At 42.3% G+C, this 15,755-nt stretch overlaps 1 protein-coding gene and 1 long non-coding RNA gene across 5 annotated transcripts in view; one reads left to right on the top strand and one right to left on the bottom strand.

The window, feature by feature from the left end:
• The window catches only part of LOC127005343 (uncharacterized), a 135,976-nt gene extending 122,122 nt beyond the window's left edge, over positions 1 to 13,854 (bottom strand). Inside the window, exon 1 of the mRNA XM_050874110.1 lies at positions 12,654 to 13,854. Within this exon, the coding sequence (XP_050730067.1) occupies positions 12,654 to 12,744 (91 nt within the window). The 5' untranslated portion in view covers positions 12,745 to 13,854. The remainder of the gene's footprint in view (positions 1 to 12,653) is intronic.
• Positions 3,896 to 5,986, top strand: LOC127005671 (uncharacterized). Of its 4 annotated transcripts, none has more exons than XR_007758840.1 (4): positions 3,896 to 4,201; positions 4,353 to 4,456; positions 4,968 to 5,013; positions 5,374 to 5,986. It is a non-coding gene; the product is annotated as an uncharacterized LOC127005671 (long non-coding RNA). The 4 variants fall into 4 exon arrangements; XR_007758842.1 differs by having other exon boundaries at positions 4,353 to 4,426; XR_007758841.1 differs by lacking the exon at positions 4,968 to 5,013 and having other exon boundaries at positions 4,353 to 4,442.
• Positions 13,855 to 15,755: the final 1,901 nt, after the last annotated feature.

Raw genomic sequence — 15,755 nt, forward strand, 5'->3', positions numbered from 1 at the left:
CTTTTTTCTTTCTTCGCTTCTATTTCTTTCTCCGCTTTTTTATTCTCTTGATAGTCTTTTGTTTTTTGTTTGTTTTTCTCCTTGTCTTACTTTTCTTTCTCTTACTCTTTTTTTTTTGTTGTTGTTTTCCTTCGTTCGTTATCTATGTTCCTCTTTTTGTCTTATTTTCTTCTGATTTTTCTTTCTCCTTTTTCTTCCTCCTTGTCTAACTTTTTATTTCTGCTTTTCTTTTTCGACTTCTTTCCTTATATTTTAGTTTATATTTTTTTTATTCTTCTTCTCTTCTTCCTTTCTTCTTTTTTTCTTTTTTTCTTTTTATTTCTCCTCTTCCTTCTTCTCGTCTCACTTTTATTATGTAATTATTTTCTTAGGATTCTTTTTTTTCCATCTATGTCCCTCTTTCTTCTCCTCCTTCTCCTCCTCTTCTTCCCTTTCCTCTTTTTCTTTTCCTTCCTCCTCTTCGTCCTTTGCGCCTCACTTTTCTTTGATGTTTTTTTACTAGACTTCTTTCTTTCTGTTGTTATTTATGTTCTTCCTTCTTCTTTTTCACCTGTTCTTCTTCTTCCTCTTTTTCTTTCTTTCTCTCTATCACTAATTCTATCTTTTCTGTGCTTATTTAATCTTTTTCTTTCTATGTCACGTTTTTACTGTTTATTTTTTTAGCTATTTACTCTTTCTTTAGTTTTTTTCACTGTTTCTTTCGCTTTCTTTATCACTTGTATCGCTTCTATAATTATTTATCACCTATGTTTCTTTAGCTAATTTCTCCTCCTTAAACATTTTCTGCGATTCCTTTACCTCTTCTCTCGTACTTCCTCACTCGTCTTTTACTCCTTTATGTGCGAGTCTTTCTTTCTATTGCCATTCCTTCCTTTATGTCGGCGAATTTGCGTTATAGATTGTGAGTGAACGGTATTTTAGCGATCAATTATTCCTTTGTATTTCTTCTCGCGTTCCTTTGCTTGTGTGTACTCGCGTCTTGCTTGGCCGTTTGTTGATTGATTCCTTTATTCATTCATTCATTTATTGAGTTTTGGTTACGTTTATCTGAAGGCTGCGTGACTGCATTCTCTTCTACGTGTTCATATTCGCCTTCTGAGTTTTTTTTATTCCTTTTCTTTTTATTGTTCTTTTTAGTAGTAGTATTTTTAGTAGTAGTGGTGGGGTTGGGGGGGGTTGGGGGGGTAGTAGTAGTAGTAGTAGTAGTAGTTGTAGTAGTTGTAGTTGTAGTAGTAGTAGTAGTAGTAGTTGTAGTAGTAGTAGTAGTAGTAGTAATAGTAGTGGTAGTTTATATATTTATCTATTAGTATTAGTGTTCTTAATGTTCAAAAAAGTAATTTCAAAAGAGTTTCCACACACCTTCGTTCACTGTATTTTGGTTATATTGAGTCAAGTTCAGCGTTTTTTTTTTCTTAATTATCGTAACATCAGTCACTTTCCGTCACTTCCGTTCATTTTCATTTACCTCCAGTCACTGTCAATGCGCAAATATACAAGCTACCCTTCCCGCGGCAGTCACTTTCACTCCACGGTATATTAGAGCCAGTCACTTTCCCTTCGTAAGTAATTTGAATCACTTTCGCTCATTTTTAGTCATTTTCTGTCACTTTCGATGCGTATATTTTCAAGATAGCTTCCCGCGACAGTCACTTTCACGCCACGGGGTATATGAAACAGTCACTTTCCTTCACCAGTCCACGTGAGCCAATCAGTCACTTTCAATGTCATGTTCCCCGCTGATATCACTTTCAAAATCATTATCATCACCATTTTAGTCATCATCATCAACACTAAGTCATCATTATCACTATTAAAATCACCACATCATCATTATCAGTTAGTCACCATCACCAGTCATCATCATCATCATCACCTGTTTAGTCACCACTACATCACCGTCAGTCAGGCACCAGCATCACCACCACGGACACCCATCTCCTGCAGCATCCTCTCTCGAAATGCCACACCATCACCACCACCACCACCAGCATCACCACCACCACCACCACCACCACCACCACCAGCATCACCACCACCACCACCACCACTAGCATCATCATCACCACCACAACCACCACTGACGTCATGTAACCAGAGACTAAGAGAAAACAAGAGTAAGGTGAAGTCGAGTTGTGGAATTTCAAATAAGGCGGATACCAATTTTAAGAACCAATTTCACAGTTCAACCAAACTATTCAATATTTTACACCCCATAACGGTTTTAGGTTTTCGATGCAACACTGGAGTCGGTTTTATTAGACACTTTCCCTTCTCATATCAGCAAATTCTAAACGTCAAAGAGGGGGTCAATCGGGTTCTAATGCGTGTTTCTTTAGGTTCATGGCACAGAGGAAGGGTCAAACTACCACCAGGGTCGTAAGAGTACTTCTGGAAATGCCCCGAACTCCTACGAAGGCCTTGGCAAATATGTGAACTCTGGCGACGAATGTTCTGTAATACAACACTTGATTCGTATACAAGAGGTTTCCCGCACATGGTTTCCTCAAAATTCGTCACTTATACATGAACACCAAACACAACACAAGGAATTTTTTATATTTTTTTTGTTTATGTGATGTTTTCTTTTTTGTTTCCGAGTGTTTGTGAATGTATATGTTCGTTTGTGTGTGTGTGATGTTTTATTTTGTTTGTGGATATGTTTGTACTGTGTTTGTGAATGTTGATGTTCTTTTGTTTGTGACTGTTGATTTTTCTTTACATGTGTTTGTTTTTATAAGTTCCTGTGTTTATGAGTGTGTGTTTGTGAGTGTATGTGTATGTGCAATCTTCCTTAACTTCTTTGTTCTATGATTCTTTTCGTTTGTGAGTGTTTTTTTGTGTATTTGTGTGTGATGTTTCTTTGTTTGTGAATGCGATCTTCCTTTGTTTGGTATCCTCAGACGTTTCCAACTCTTACATCAACTATCTCCAAAGGCCAACGAGATCACCCGGACTGTTTTCTTCGCATTCACGGTACAGAAGAAGGGTCAAAGTAACAGAGGGGCCATAAAACTACTCCTGGAAGTGCCCCAAAAACTCCTACGAAAGCCTTGTCAAATGTGTGTTTCTCTGTGTGTTTGTGTGTGAAATCTTCCTTTACTTGTTTGTGCTATGATTTTTTTCGTTTGTGAGTTATTTTGTGTTTGTGTGTGATGTTTCTTTGTGTTTGTGAATGCGATCTTCCTTTGTTTGGTATCCTCAGACGCTTCCAACTCTTACATCAACTATCTCCAAAGGCCAACGAGATCACCCGGGCTCTAATTACAGGGTTTTTTTTTCGCATTCACGGTACAGAAGAAGGGTCAAAGTAACAGAGGGGCCATAAAACTACTCCTGGAAGTGCCCAAAAACTCCTACGAAAGCCTTGTCAAATGTGTGTTCCTGGCGACGAAGTGTTAAGAAAATGAGCCTTTGTTTCGTGAGGTGCAGAAAAACGGACCATCCTACACCTGGTACCTCTAGATGCCACGTCACCGAAATGTCACATCTCGACCCACTGTGAGGTCACTACCATTTGCGTCACTGCTTCTTCTCCTCCTCCTCCTCCTCCTCCTCCTCCTTAAACTTTTCTTCTTCCTCCGCCTACGTCACTCGGCTATTTTTGAGGCAAACCCACGAAATATGTATGTGACGGGACCTATATTTGGACGAGAGAGAGAGAGAGAGAGAGAGAGAGAGAGAGAGAGAGAGAGAGAGAGAGAGAGAGAGATAATTACATAGAATTACATAGATAGCAAGACCAAACAGGCTCTAAGGCCCAAACTGGATGGTCTGTCCTAAACGAGAGAGAGAGAGAGAGAGAGAGAGAGAGAGAGAGAGAGAGAGAGAGAGAGAGAGAGAGGCGCGTAACTATCTATTCAAAACAAAAACAAAAGGGATTGCTTGTAGAATTTCAGTTGCTCTAGTGTTGAAAATATATGCCACAGTTTCCATATTGGTGAGCGAAGCGATGCTGGGAAGGGTTGAATCGTATTGGTGGATGCTGGGAAATGCTAAATCTTACTGGTGGATGCTGGGAAGCGTTAAATCTTATTGGTGGATGCTGGGAAGGGTTGAATCTTATTGGTGGATGCTGGGAAGGGTTGAATCTTATTGGTGGATGCTGGGAAGGGTTGAATCTTATTGGTGGATGCTGGGAAGGGTTGAATCTTGTTGGTGGATGCTGGGAAGGGTTGAATCTTATTGGTGGATGCTGGGAAGGGTTGAATCTTGTTGGTGGATGCTGGGAAGGGTTGAATCTTATTGGTGGATGCTGCAAAAGGGTTGAATCTTACTGGCGGATGCTGGGAAATGCTAAATCTTACTGGTGGATGCTGGGAAGGGTTAAATCTTATTGGTGGATGCTGGGAAAGGTTGAATCTTATTGGTGGATGCTGGGAAGGGTTAAATCTTATTGGTGGATGCTGGGAAGGGTTGAATCTTATTGGTGGATGCTGGGAAAGGTTGAATCTTATTGGTGGATGCTGGGAAAGGCTAAATCTTATTGGTAGATGCTGGGAAGGGTTGAATCTTATTGGTGGATGCTGGGAAAAGTTGAATCTTATTGGTGGACGCTGGGAAGGGTTGAATCTTATTGGTGGATGCTGGGAAGGGTTGAATCTTATTGGTGGATGTTGGGAAAGGCTAAATCTTATGGGTGGATGCTGGGAAAAGTTGAATCTTATTGGTGGATGCTGGGAAAGGTTGAATCTTATTGGTGGGTGCTGGGAAAGGTTGAATCTTATTGGTGGATGTTGGGGAGGGTTGAATCTTATTGGTGGATGCTGGGAAGGGTTGAATCTTATTGGTGGATGCTGGGAAGGGTTGAATCTTGTTAGTGGATGCTGGGAAGGGTTGAATCTTATTGGTGGATGATGGGAAGGGTTGAATCCTATTGGTGGATGCTGCGAAAGGGTTGAATCTTACTGGTGGATGCTGGGAAATGCTAAATCTTACTGGTGGATGCTGGGAAAGGCTAAATCTTATAGGTGGATGCTGGGAAGGGTTGAATCTTATTGGTGGATGCTGGGAAGGGTTGAATCTTATTGGTGGATGCTGGGAAAGGCTAAATCGTATAGGTGGATGCTGGGAAAGGTAGAATCTTATTGGTGGATGCTGGGAAGGGTTGAATCTTACTGGTGGATGCTGGGAAGGGTTGAATCTTATTGGTAGATGCTGGGAAGGGTTGAATCTTACTGGTGGATGCTGGGAAGGGTTGAATCTTATTGGTGGATGCTGGGAAAGGCTAAATCTTATTGGTGGATGCTGAGAAAGGTTGAATCTTATTGGTGGATGCTGGGAAAGGTTGAATCTTATTAGTGGATGCTGGGAAAAGTTGAATCTTATTGGTGGATGCTGGGAAAGGCTAAATCTTATTGGTGGATGCTGGGAAAGGTTGAATCTTATTGGTGGATGCTGGGAAGGGTTGAATCTTATTGGTGGATGCTGGGAAAGGTTGAATCTTATTGGTGGATGCTGGGAAGAGTTGAATCTTTTTTTTTTTTACTGCTAAGGAGACAGTTCAAGGGCATAAAGAAAAATATTTAAAAAAAGCCCGCTACTTACTGCTCCTGAATAGAGGTCAAAGGAGTGTCCAAAAAGAGAGGTCAATATCAGGAGAGGTGTCCTGATACCCTCCTCTTGAAAGAGTTCAAGTCGTAGGTAGGAGGAAATATAGATAAAGGAAGATTGTTCCAGAGTTTACCAGCGTGAGGGATGAAAGAGTGAAGATGCTGGTTGACTCTTGCAAAAGGGGTTTGGACCGTATAGGGATGAGCATGAGTAGAAAGTCGTGTGCAGCGGGGCCGCAGGAGAGGGGGAGGCATGCAGTTAGCAAGTTCAGAAGAGCAGTCAGCATGAAAATATCGATAGAAGATAGAAAGAGAGGCAACATGGCGGCGGAATTTGAGAGGTAGAAGACTATCAGTATGAGGAGGAGAGCTGATGAGACGAAGAGCCTTTGACTCCACTCTCTGGTGGATGCTGGGAAGGGATCTCTCTCTCTCTCTCTCTCTCTCTCTCTCTCTCTCTCTCTCTCTCTCTCTCTCTCTCTCTCTCTCTCTCTCTCTCTCTCTCTCTCTTTGGTAGTGGTGGTGGTGGTGGTGGTCGTGGTGATAGTGGTGGTGGTGGTCGTGGTGATAGTGGTGGTGGTGGTGGTGGTGATAGTGGCGGTAGGCTTCTTCCCGGTGGGTCCTGATGGTCGGGCCAAGGCTTCTTCCCGGTGGGTCCTGATGGTCGGGCCAAGGCTTCTTCCCGGTGGGTCCTGATGGTCGGGCCAAGGCTTCTTCCCGGTGGGTCCTGATGGTCGGGCCAAGGCTTCTTCCCGGTGGGTCCTGATGGTCGGGCCAAGGCTTCTTCCAGTGGGTCCTGATGGTCGGGCCAAGGCTTCTTCCCGATGGGTCCTGATGGTCGGGCCAAGGCTTCTTTCCGGTGGGTCCTGATGGTCGGGCCAAGGCTTCTTCCCGGTGGGTCCTGATGGTCGGGCCAAGGCTTCTTTCCGGTGGGTCCTGATGGTCGGGCCAAGGCTTCTTCCCGGTGGGTCCTGATGGTCGGGCCAAGGCTTCTTTCCGGTGGGTCCTGATGGTCGGGCCAAGGCTTCTTCCCGGTGGGTCCTGATGGTCGGGCCAAGGCTTCTTCGCGGTGGGTCCTGATGGTCGGGCCAAGGCTTCTTCCAGTGGGTCCTGATGGTCGGGCCAAGGCTTCTTCCCAGTGGGTCCTGATGGTCGGCCAAGGCTTCTTCCCGGTGGGTCCTGATGGTCGGGCCAAGGCTTCTTCCCGGTGGGTCCTGATGGTCGGGCCAAGGCTTCTTTCCGGTGGGTCCTGATGGTCGGGCCAAGGCTTCTTCCCGGTGGGTCCTGATGGTCGGGCCAAGGCTTCTTTCCGGTGGGTCCTGATGGTCGGGCCAAGGCTTCTTCCCGGTGGGTCCTGATGGTCGGGCCAAGGCTTCTTCCCGGTGGGTCCTGATGGTCGGGCCAAGGCTTCTTCCCGGTGGGTCCTGATGGTCGGGCCAAGGCTTCTTTCCGGTGGGTCCTGATGGTCGGCCCAGCCCGTTCTGGCGCAGGCGAGTGTTTATAGTGGCGCCATCTTGCATTGGCTCATGCTGCCCTCCCAGAGCTCATTTTTGATCCTAGAATCTAGAGTCCGGGTTGATAGGTGGTCTTCTGGACAGCATGTGGGTAGTTTTGCATGTGGGTAGTTTTGCATGTGGGTAGTTTTGCATGTGGGTAGTTTTATGCCACTTGGCGGCGGCTGAAAAATCCCAGCTTGGTGGCACCGGGCGGGGATTGAACTTGCGTCCTCCTGAACACGAGGCCGTTACTCTGACGACTCAGCCACCGCCTCCCCATGGTTGATGGTAGTGGCGATGGTAGTGGTGGTGATGGTGATAGTGGTGGTGGTGGTGGTGGTGGTGGTGGTGGTGGTGATGGTGATGGTGGTGGTGGTGATTATGGTGGTGGTAGTGAAGGTGGTGGTGGTGGTGGGTGGTGGTGGTGGTGGTTGAAATGTCATCAGTGAAGCAAAAATGTTTCTCCTTCTTTTTCTCCTCCTTTCTTTTTTCTCTTCTTTCCTCTTCATTTTCTCTTTTCTTTCTTTCTCTTATTTAGTTTTCTATTTTCTTTTGTTTCTTTTCGGCCAAAACGTAATCAAAACAGACTTAAAATATTCACTCTTCCCAGGTCAGACCTCTCCCCCTCCTCCTCCTCCTCCTCCTCCTCCTCCTCCTCCTCCTCCTTTTGATCCTCTTCCTCCTCCTCCTTTTCCAATTTACTTTTTTTCTATTTTATTTCGTATTTTATTTTTTCCTTTTTTCTATCTCTTCCATATCATCTTCCTCTCCCCTTCTCCTCCTCCTCCTCCTCTTCCAATATTTTTTTTCTATTTTATTTCGTATTATATTTTTCCTTTATTTCCGTCTCTTCCATATTATCCTCCTTTTCCCTCCTCCTCCTCCTCCTCCCCATAATACTTCTCCTCCTAATCTTCTAATCATCTTCCTTTTTCCTATTGTCTTCTTCTTCATATTTCTCCTCCTCTTCCTCCTCCTCCTCCTCCTCCTCCTCCTCCTCCTCCTCTTCTACTACTACTGCTACTACTACTACTACTACTACTACTACTACTACTACTGTTGACCTTATTATTTTCTCTTCCTCGACAACACTTTTTCCGACATTTTCTCCTCCTCCTCCTCCTCCTCCTCCTCGGATCAATGGTGACCAATAACTAATACCATGTTGAGTCCAGCTTCCCGTCTACCTGAGTGACGTCATCAAGGTGTTATCCCTCCTCTCTCTCTCTCTCTCTCTCTCTCTCTCTCTCTCTCTCTCTCTCTCTCTCTCTCTCTCTCTCTCTCTCTCTCTCTCTCTCTCTCTCTCTCTCTCTCTCTCTCTCTCTCTCTCTCTCTCTCTCTCTCTCTCTCTCTCTCTTCACCTTTGTTCCTCTTCCTCTTTCTTCTAATATTCTTCTCTGTTTTACTTTTCTCTCCCTTTCTCCTCACTTTCTCTTCTCCTTCTCCTCCTCTTCTTTTTTATCTCCTCCTTTCCTCCTTCTTCTTCTCCTTTTATCCTTTTCTTCATTCCTTCTCTTTTTCCTTTTCTTTTCTCTCCTTTACTTTCCTCCTTCTCTTCTCCCCTTTCCCTCTTTTTCTCCTCCTCCTACTCCTCTCTTTCTCTTCCTCTCTCTTCCTCTCTTTATCTTTACCATTCTCCTCCTCTTCCTCTCCCTTACGCTCTTCTCTTCTCATCTTTCTCTCTTCCCCTCTATGCCTCTTCTTCTCTTCCTCTCCCTTCCTCTCCTCATTCGTGTCTTCATTTTTACTCTTCTCTTTCTCTTCTTTCTTTCTCTTGCCTTCTCCTCTTCCTTGTTTTCTTATTTATCTTTACTCCTCTTCTTCTTCTTCATCTCCTATACCTTCGCTTTCTCTGTCATTCCCTCTTCTTGTCTCATTTCTCTTTTCTTTCTTCTCTTTCTCTCCCTTTCTCTTCCCCTCCTCCTCATTCCTTCTCTTATCATGTCTCTCATTCCTCTCCTCCTCCTTCTCCCCTACCTTCTCTTTCTCTTTCACTCCCTCCTCCTGTCTCATTTCTCTCTTCCTTCTCCTCTTTCTCTTCCTCTCCTCCTCATCCCTTCTCTTCTCTTGTCTCTCATTCCTCTCCTCCTCTTTCTCCTATACCTTCTCTTTCTCTTTCATTCCCTTCTCCTGTCTCATTTCTCTCTTCCTTTTCCTCTTCCTCTCCCTTGATCTTCCTCTCCTCCTCATTCGCAACTCATTACTACATATCACGACATGACGAGGCTACTTGACCGACGTGACATTAAACAAGTTGACACTATTGTTTTTGATTTTGCCAAAGCCTTCGACAAAGTCCCGCACAAAAGACTGACACTAAAATTGAAATACTACGATATTTCAGGACCTATTCTTCACTGGATCACTGCATTTCTTACTAACAGGACTCAACGTGTTCTTCTTGACGGATCTTCATCTGACACTGTCCCTGTTTCTTCAGATGTCCCACACGGCACCGTTCTACGCCCCCTTCTCTTCCTCCTGTACATTAACGATCTTCCACTGTCAACGCCTAACTCTTCCACTAGACTATTTGCCGACGATAGTTTACTGTTTAGAGCAGTAAAGACTACTGACGACTGCAGACTGCTACAAAAAGACTTGGACGCCCTCGAGCGGTGGGAGCGCACCTGGCAGATGCATTTCCGACCAGACAAATGCAAACTGTTAAGATTCACCAGAGCGCACAACCCCACCCATCACACTTACACTCTCCATAATTCAGACCTTGAATCAATCCACACACACAAGTACCTTGGTGTCCACCTCTCCACTAACCTAAAGTTCAACACTCACATAGACCACATCAGTGCCACAGCCAACAGAACACTGGGGTTCCTGAGGAGGAATCTACATAACTGCACACCTGACATTAAACACATAGCTTATGACACACTTGTGAGACCAACACTGGAATACTGCTCCACGGTGTGGGATCCTTACACACACAGAAACATTGATAGGTTAGAACAAATCAACACCAAGGCGGCAAGGTTCATTACAAACAATTACACTCGAACGCCTGGCATCACAACACGGATCAAACAACAGATAAACATGGACCCTCTTCACATACGCAGACAAGCACACAGACTTACACTTATGTACAAGGTCACAAACACTCACATTGACATTGACCCACATACATACTTACACAACGCAAACAGTCAACGTACTCGTAACACACACATCCATAAATACCAAACATATCACACTAACACTGACGCATACAAGCACTCATACTTTCCACGCACCATACACCACTGGAACAGCCTCCCTCAACAGACTGCGGTACAATAGACTCATTCAGAAAACAAATACACACACACTTGTCACCACAACACACCAACACTTACAATTACACTTGATTCACTTCCCTCCGCTGCACACCCGGCTCCCCGTCCCCCCATTCCTTTCCTCCTCCTTCTACTTTCTCTTTCCCTTACCCTTCCATCTTTTTTTTTTCCTTCCCTCCTCCTCCTCCTCCTGTCTCTCCCCCTTCCTCTTTTCTTCCTCTCTTTTATATACCTTCCCTTTTTTCCTCATTTCCTCCCCTTCCCTGTCTTTCACTCCCTTCCTCCTCCTCCTCCTCCTTCTTTTCTTCTCTTCCTCTTCTTCTTTGTTCTCGCGTCTTAATTAGTATTTTCTTTTTCTTTTTCATTTTACGTTCTGTCATGTTTTTTTTAATAACAACAATAATAACAACACAAAAGAAGAAGAAGAAGAAGAAGAAGAAGAAGAAGAAGAAGAAGGAGAAGAAGAAGAAAAAGAAGAAGAAGAAGAAGAAGATAAAGAAGAAAGTAGATAAATAAAAACAAAAGAAAAACAAACAGAAGAAGAAAGAATACTGAATGTGGCCTCAAAAGATGTAACGAAAGCCTAAATCGAGGATATTGTTGTCAGGAAGTGAGAGAGAAAACGTGGCCGGAGGGGAGGCATTTCAGGGGGGACGAATGTAGAAAAGTCGATGGGGGGGGTGGGGGGAAGGCTGCGCTCTCTCTCTCTCTCTCTCTCTCTCTCTCTCTCTCTCTCTCTCTCTCTCTCTCTCTCTCTCTCTCTCTCTCTCTCTATCTATCTATCTATCTATCTATCTGACTAACTAACTAAATATATGTATGTCTATCTATCTATCTATCTATCTATCTAAATCAATATCTATATCAAAATTTAAATCAATATCTATCAGTATATCAATATCTACATCAATTTTTATCGATCAATCGATCTATCTATCTATATATCTACTATCTATCTATATCTATCCATCTATTTATCTATTTATGGGCTTGAACCTTGAACATGAAAAACACTCTTGAAAACTCGACTGATCTTCTCTGAGGCCTTGAAGTGGAGTTGAAGAGAAAATAAACTGGTGAAGAGAACAAACATTGGTACTGAAAAAAAAAAAAAACACTATGGCGGTGAAGAGAAGTAAGAAATGGTATTGAAGAGAAGAGACATCAGTGTAGAAGAGAAGAAACAGTCAATGGTGTAGAAGAGAAAACCTGAAATCGACGTTGAAGAGAAGATGAGATTATAAAAAGAAGAAGTAGTGTTGAAGAGAACAGTCAGTGGGAGTCTAAAGCGGTTGATGATGATGTATGCTTGAAGAGGGTCAGATCCGGTAGCCAGGTGTCTTGTCTTGATACTCTTCTATACACCGGAAACAACACGATAATTGGGTTCCACAGGTGCTTGGTGAGATATTAAGACACTTGTGTGGAAGGGAGGGGCACCACTGTTTACGAAGGAAGTTACGAAGTTAGGGAGAAAGGAAGTGGAGGGAGAGGAAGACAGCAAAAGAGGAGGAGGAAAAAACAAACGAGGAGAGGGATACGGAAGTTGATAGAAAGAGAGAGAGGAGGTAGGAAGAGGAAGTGGAGAGAAAGGAGGAAAGCAAAAGGGGAGAAAGAGGAAAAGGTAGACGAGGAGAGGAAGAGGGATACGGAAGTTGATGGAGAGAGGAAAGGAGAGAGGGAGGAAACAATAGGAGGAGGAATTAGAGGAAAACGCTGATAGGGAGAGGAAAGAAAGATTGAGAAAGGAAGGGAAACAGAGAGGGGTAGACTTATCCAAGAATAGAGGTAGGTAGGAGAAGTAGAAAGGGAGAAAGGGAGAGGAAGATAGGAAGGAAAGAAAGGAGGATGGCATAGGCGTAGCAAAGGAGAGGGAGGAAAAAGAGATTGAGGAAGGAAGGGAAACAGAGAGGGGTAGATTTATATAAGGATAGAGATAAGTAGGAGAAGTAGAAAGGAAGAAAGGGAGAGGAAGAAAGGAAGGAAAGAGAGGAGGAAGCATAATTAATCTAAGTGAGGAAATCCCTTAAAACGATCTTTTCATAATTACATCAAAACAAGTGATTAGATGGTAGGCTAGTTATACATTTTTCTCCTTAGCCTAAAAGAAAGATGCTAGATAGTTTAAAGACACATCACCCACAAGGCAAATAGACATAGACGTAATATACACGCTAAATGGGTATACACACACACACACACACACACACATGTTCTAACGAGTGAAGCTTCGGTGTTTCGTTTACTCTCTCTCTCTCTCTCTCTCTCTCTCTCTCTCTCTCTCTCTCTCTCTCTCTCTCTCTCTCTCTCACCTGATGTCTCTTCTTCCTCCAAATTCTCCGATAGCGACAAGGCTTCTCCTCCTCCTTCTCTTCCTCCTCTTCTCCACAAGTTTCTCCTCATCGTTCTTCTCTTCTCCTTTTCCTCTTCTCTTCTGCAGCTCCCCCTCTTCTTCCTCTTCAACACCGGTTCTCTTCACTGGTATCGCTGTTCATTGTTATTTTTCTCCTCTACATTGTTCTCTTCGCTGTCAGAGTTCATCTTTACTAACTCTTTTTCTCTCTTCTCTTTACCACTCTTTAAACTCTTCACCACTTCTCTTCTTTCCTCTTTTTTTCTCTTCACACTCAGTCAGTTCTCCTCACTATCCCTTTCTCTTCTTTTTTTACTATAATCTCTTCCTCATTTCTTCAACATCAATTATTTTCTCTTCTACATTACTGTCTATTCTCTTCTTCAATATTACTCTCCCTTCTCTTCACCACTACTATGTCTTCTCTCTATCACTAACTGTTCTCCTCGCCACTACCTCCTCTTCTTTTTTATAATTTCATCTTCTCTTCAACATCGATTTCAGGTTTTCTCTTCTACACTAATGTCTCTCCTCTTGTACACTGATGTTTCTTCTCTTCATCACCATTTCTCTCCTCTCTTCACCACCATATCTGTTGTTTTTTCAGTGCCAATGTTCGTTCTCTTCACCAGTTTATTTTCTCTTCAACTTCATCTTCTCTTCACCATTACTGTTTGTTCTCTTCACCATCACTTCACTGTCTTGACTTCACCACCACCGTCACTTCTTTTCACCTTCTGTCTCTTCTCTTCCCTTTCTCCTCAACACCAGTTTTTGTTAATGTTGTTGTTGTTCTCCTCTACACTGTTCTCTTCACCACCATAGTTTTGTTTATTTTTTTCTCTTCTACCCAAAATATCCCTCCTCTTCTTTCTCTATTTCTCTCTCTTCGTTTTCTTCTCCTCCTCTTCTTTTTCTCTTCTTCTTCTTCAAACAAAACTTATCAAACTCCCTTCCAACATTAAATATCAACCGTGCGTGCGTGTGTGCGTTCCTACAACCCTCCCACCAAGTCACCACCTTCGTCAACCCGCAGGTCAGGTCACGGGGGGGTCAGCACGAGGTCAGGTCAGTGCTGTGGGGTCAAACCTGGTCGGCAGCACATACATCCGCACACCCTCCCCTCGCCGCCTTTCACCCAAGACTGCATGACTGTAAACACCGCGCCTTCGCCTCTCGCCATAGAGTTACATATTAGAGCACGCGCCGAGGCCCTGCAGGTGACGCCTCTTCCACTCCGCACTTCAACTATTCTCAAAGGCCAAAAAGGAGGTCAGTCGGGTCCTCGTAAGTATTTTTTTTTTAAGTTCATGATGCAGAGGAAGGATCAAACTACCACCAGGGTCATAAAACTACCCCTGGAAATGCCCAGAACTCCTTCGAGAGCCTTGTCAAATTTGTGTGCCCAGTTCATCCAAAACCGACGACTTCACACACGTCACTCCCAGCCACTTTCTTGACCCCACCACTCATTACTAAGAAAAACTGAGGCCACCATCGTCTTCCTGAGAGAATTCTGCATGACGCTAGCAGAAATTTGTAACAATAATGTAAATTCCTCCGCCATGTTGCCTATCTTTCTATGTTATATCGATATTTTTATGCTGACTGCCCTTCTGAACTTACTAACTGCATGCCTACCCACTTCCGTGTCCCCGCTGCATACGACTTTCCACTCAACCTCACCCCTATACCGTCCAAATCCCTTATGCAAGAGTTGACCAGCATCTTCATTCTTTCATCCTTTTCGCTACATATTAAACTGACTGATTGAAAGTATAGTGTGATTGTATAACTATTGACATATCTGTGGGCAGCACCATGAAACTAAAAAGGTATAAACTGGAACAGCCTTTCTTCGTCTGTATTTCCTCCTGCCTACGACTTAAACTTTTCAAGAGAGGAGAGTACCAAGACACCTCTCCCGAAATTGATCTCTCGTAAGTATGAACCGTAAGTACAAATGTAAGTCTATATATCGTAAGTGCAAATCGTAAGTAGAAGTCTTAGATATTAATCATAGGGAGAAATTGTAAGTATATATCATAGGTTCAGATCGTAAGTAGATTTTGGACACTTTTCTATTTGCTTTTATAGGGCCAGTGGTTTTTTGTTGTTGTTGTTGTTGTTGCTTTTTTGTTTTTGTTTTCCTTGGGCTGTTTCCTCCACTGTAAAAACATAGACGCGGTGAGTGAGTCGGGTACGAGACTAAATCCTTTTTGTTGATGCTTTTTTGTTTTGTTTTCCTTGAGCTGTTTCCTCCACTGTCAAAACATAGACGCGGTGAGTGAGGCTGGTACGAGACTAAATAAAATAAAAATGATAATAATAATAATAATAATAATAATAATAATAATAATAATAATAATAATAATAATAATAATAATAATAATAATAATAATAATAATAATAATAATAATCAATAATTACAATAAAAACTAACTAAAATAAAATAATAATAATAATAATAATAATAATAATAATAATAATAATAATAATAATAATAATAATAATAATAATAATAATAATAATAATAATAATAATAATAATAATAATAATAATAATAATAATAATAATAATAATAATAATAATAATAATAATAATAATAATAATAATAATAATAATAATAATAATAATAATAATAATAATAATAATAATAATAATAATAATAATAATGATAATGATAATAATAATAATAATAATAATAATAATAATAATAATAATAATAATAATAATAATAATAATAATAATAATAATAATAATAATAATAATAATAATAATAATAATAATAATAATAATCGTAAGTACGTGTAGGGAGCCTGATAAGTCGATGGTCAGTAAACAGGCGATCCCCGGCCAAGGACATTCGATTCTGCCTCAACTTTCGTATATTTTCTCTTCTATTCTCTCTTCTGTCTCTCTTCTCGTCTCTTCTCTTCTCTCTCTCATTTCTCCTCTCTTTTCTCTCTTCCTCTCTCTTTCTTTCTCTCTCTCTCTCTCTCTGTCTCTCTCTCATTCTCTCTATTTTTCTCTCTTTGTGTCTCTCTCTCTCATTCTCTCT

Source organism: Eriocheir sinensis, chromosome 30 (genome assembly GCF_024679095.1).
Source record: "Eriocheir sinensis breed Jianghai 21 chromosome 30, ASM2467909v1, whole genome shotgun sequence".
Taxonomy (NCBI): Eukaryota; Metazoa; Arthropoda; class Malacostraca; order Decapoda; family Varunidae; genus Eriocheir; species Eriocheir sinensis.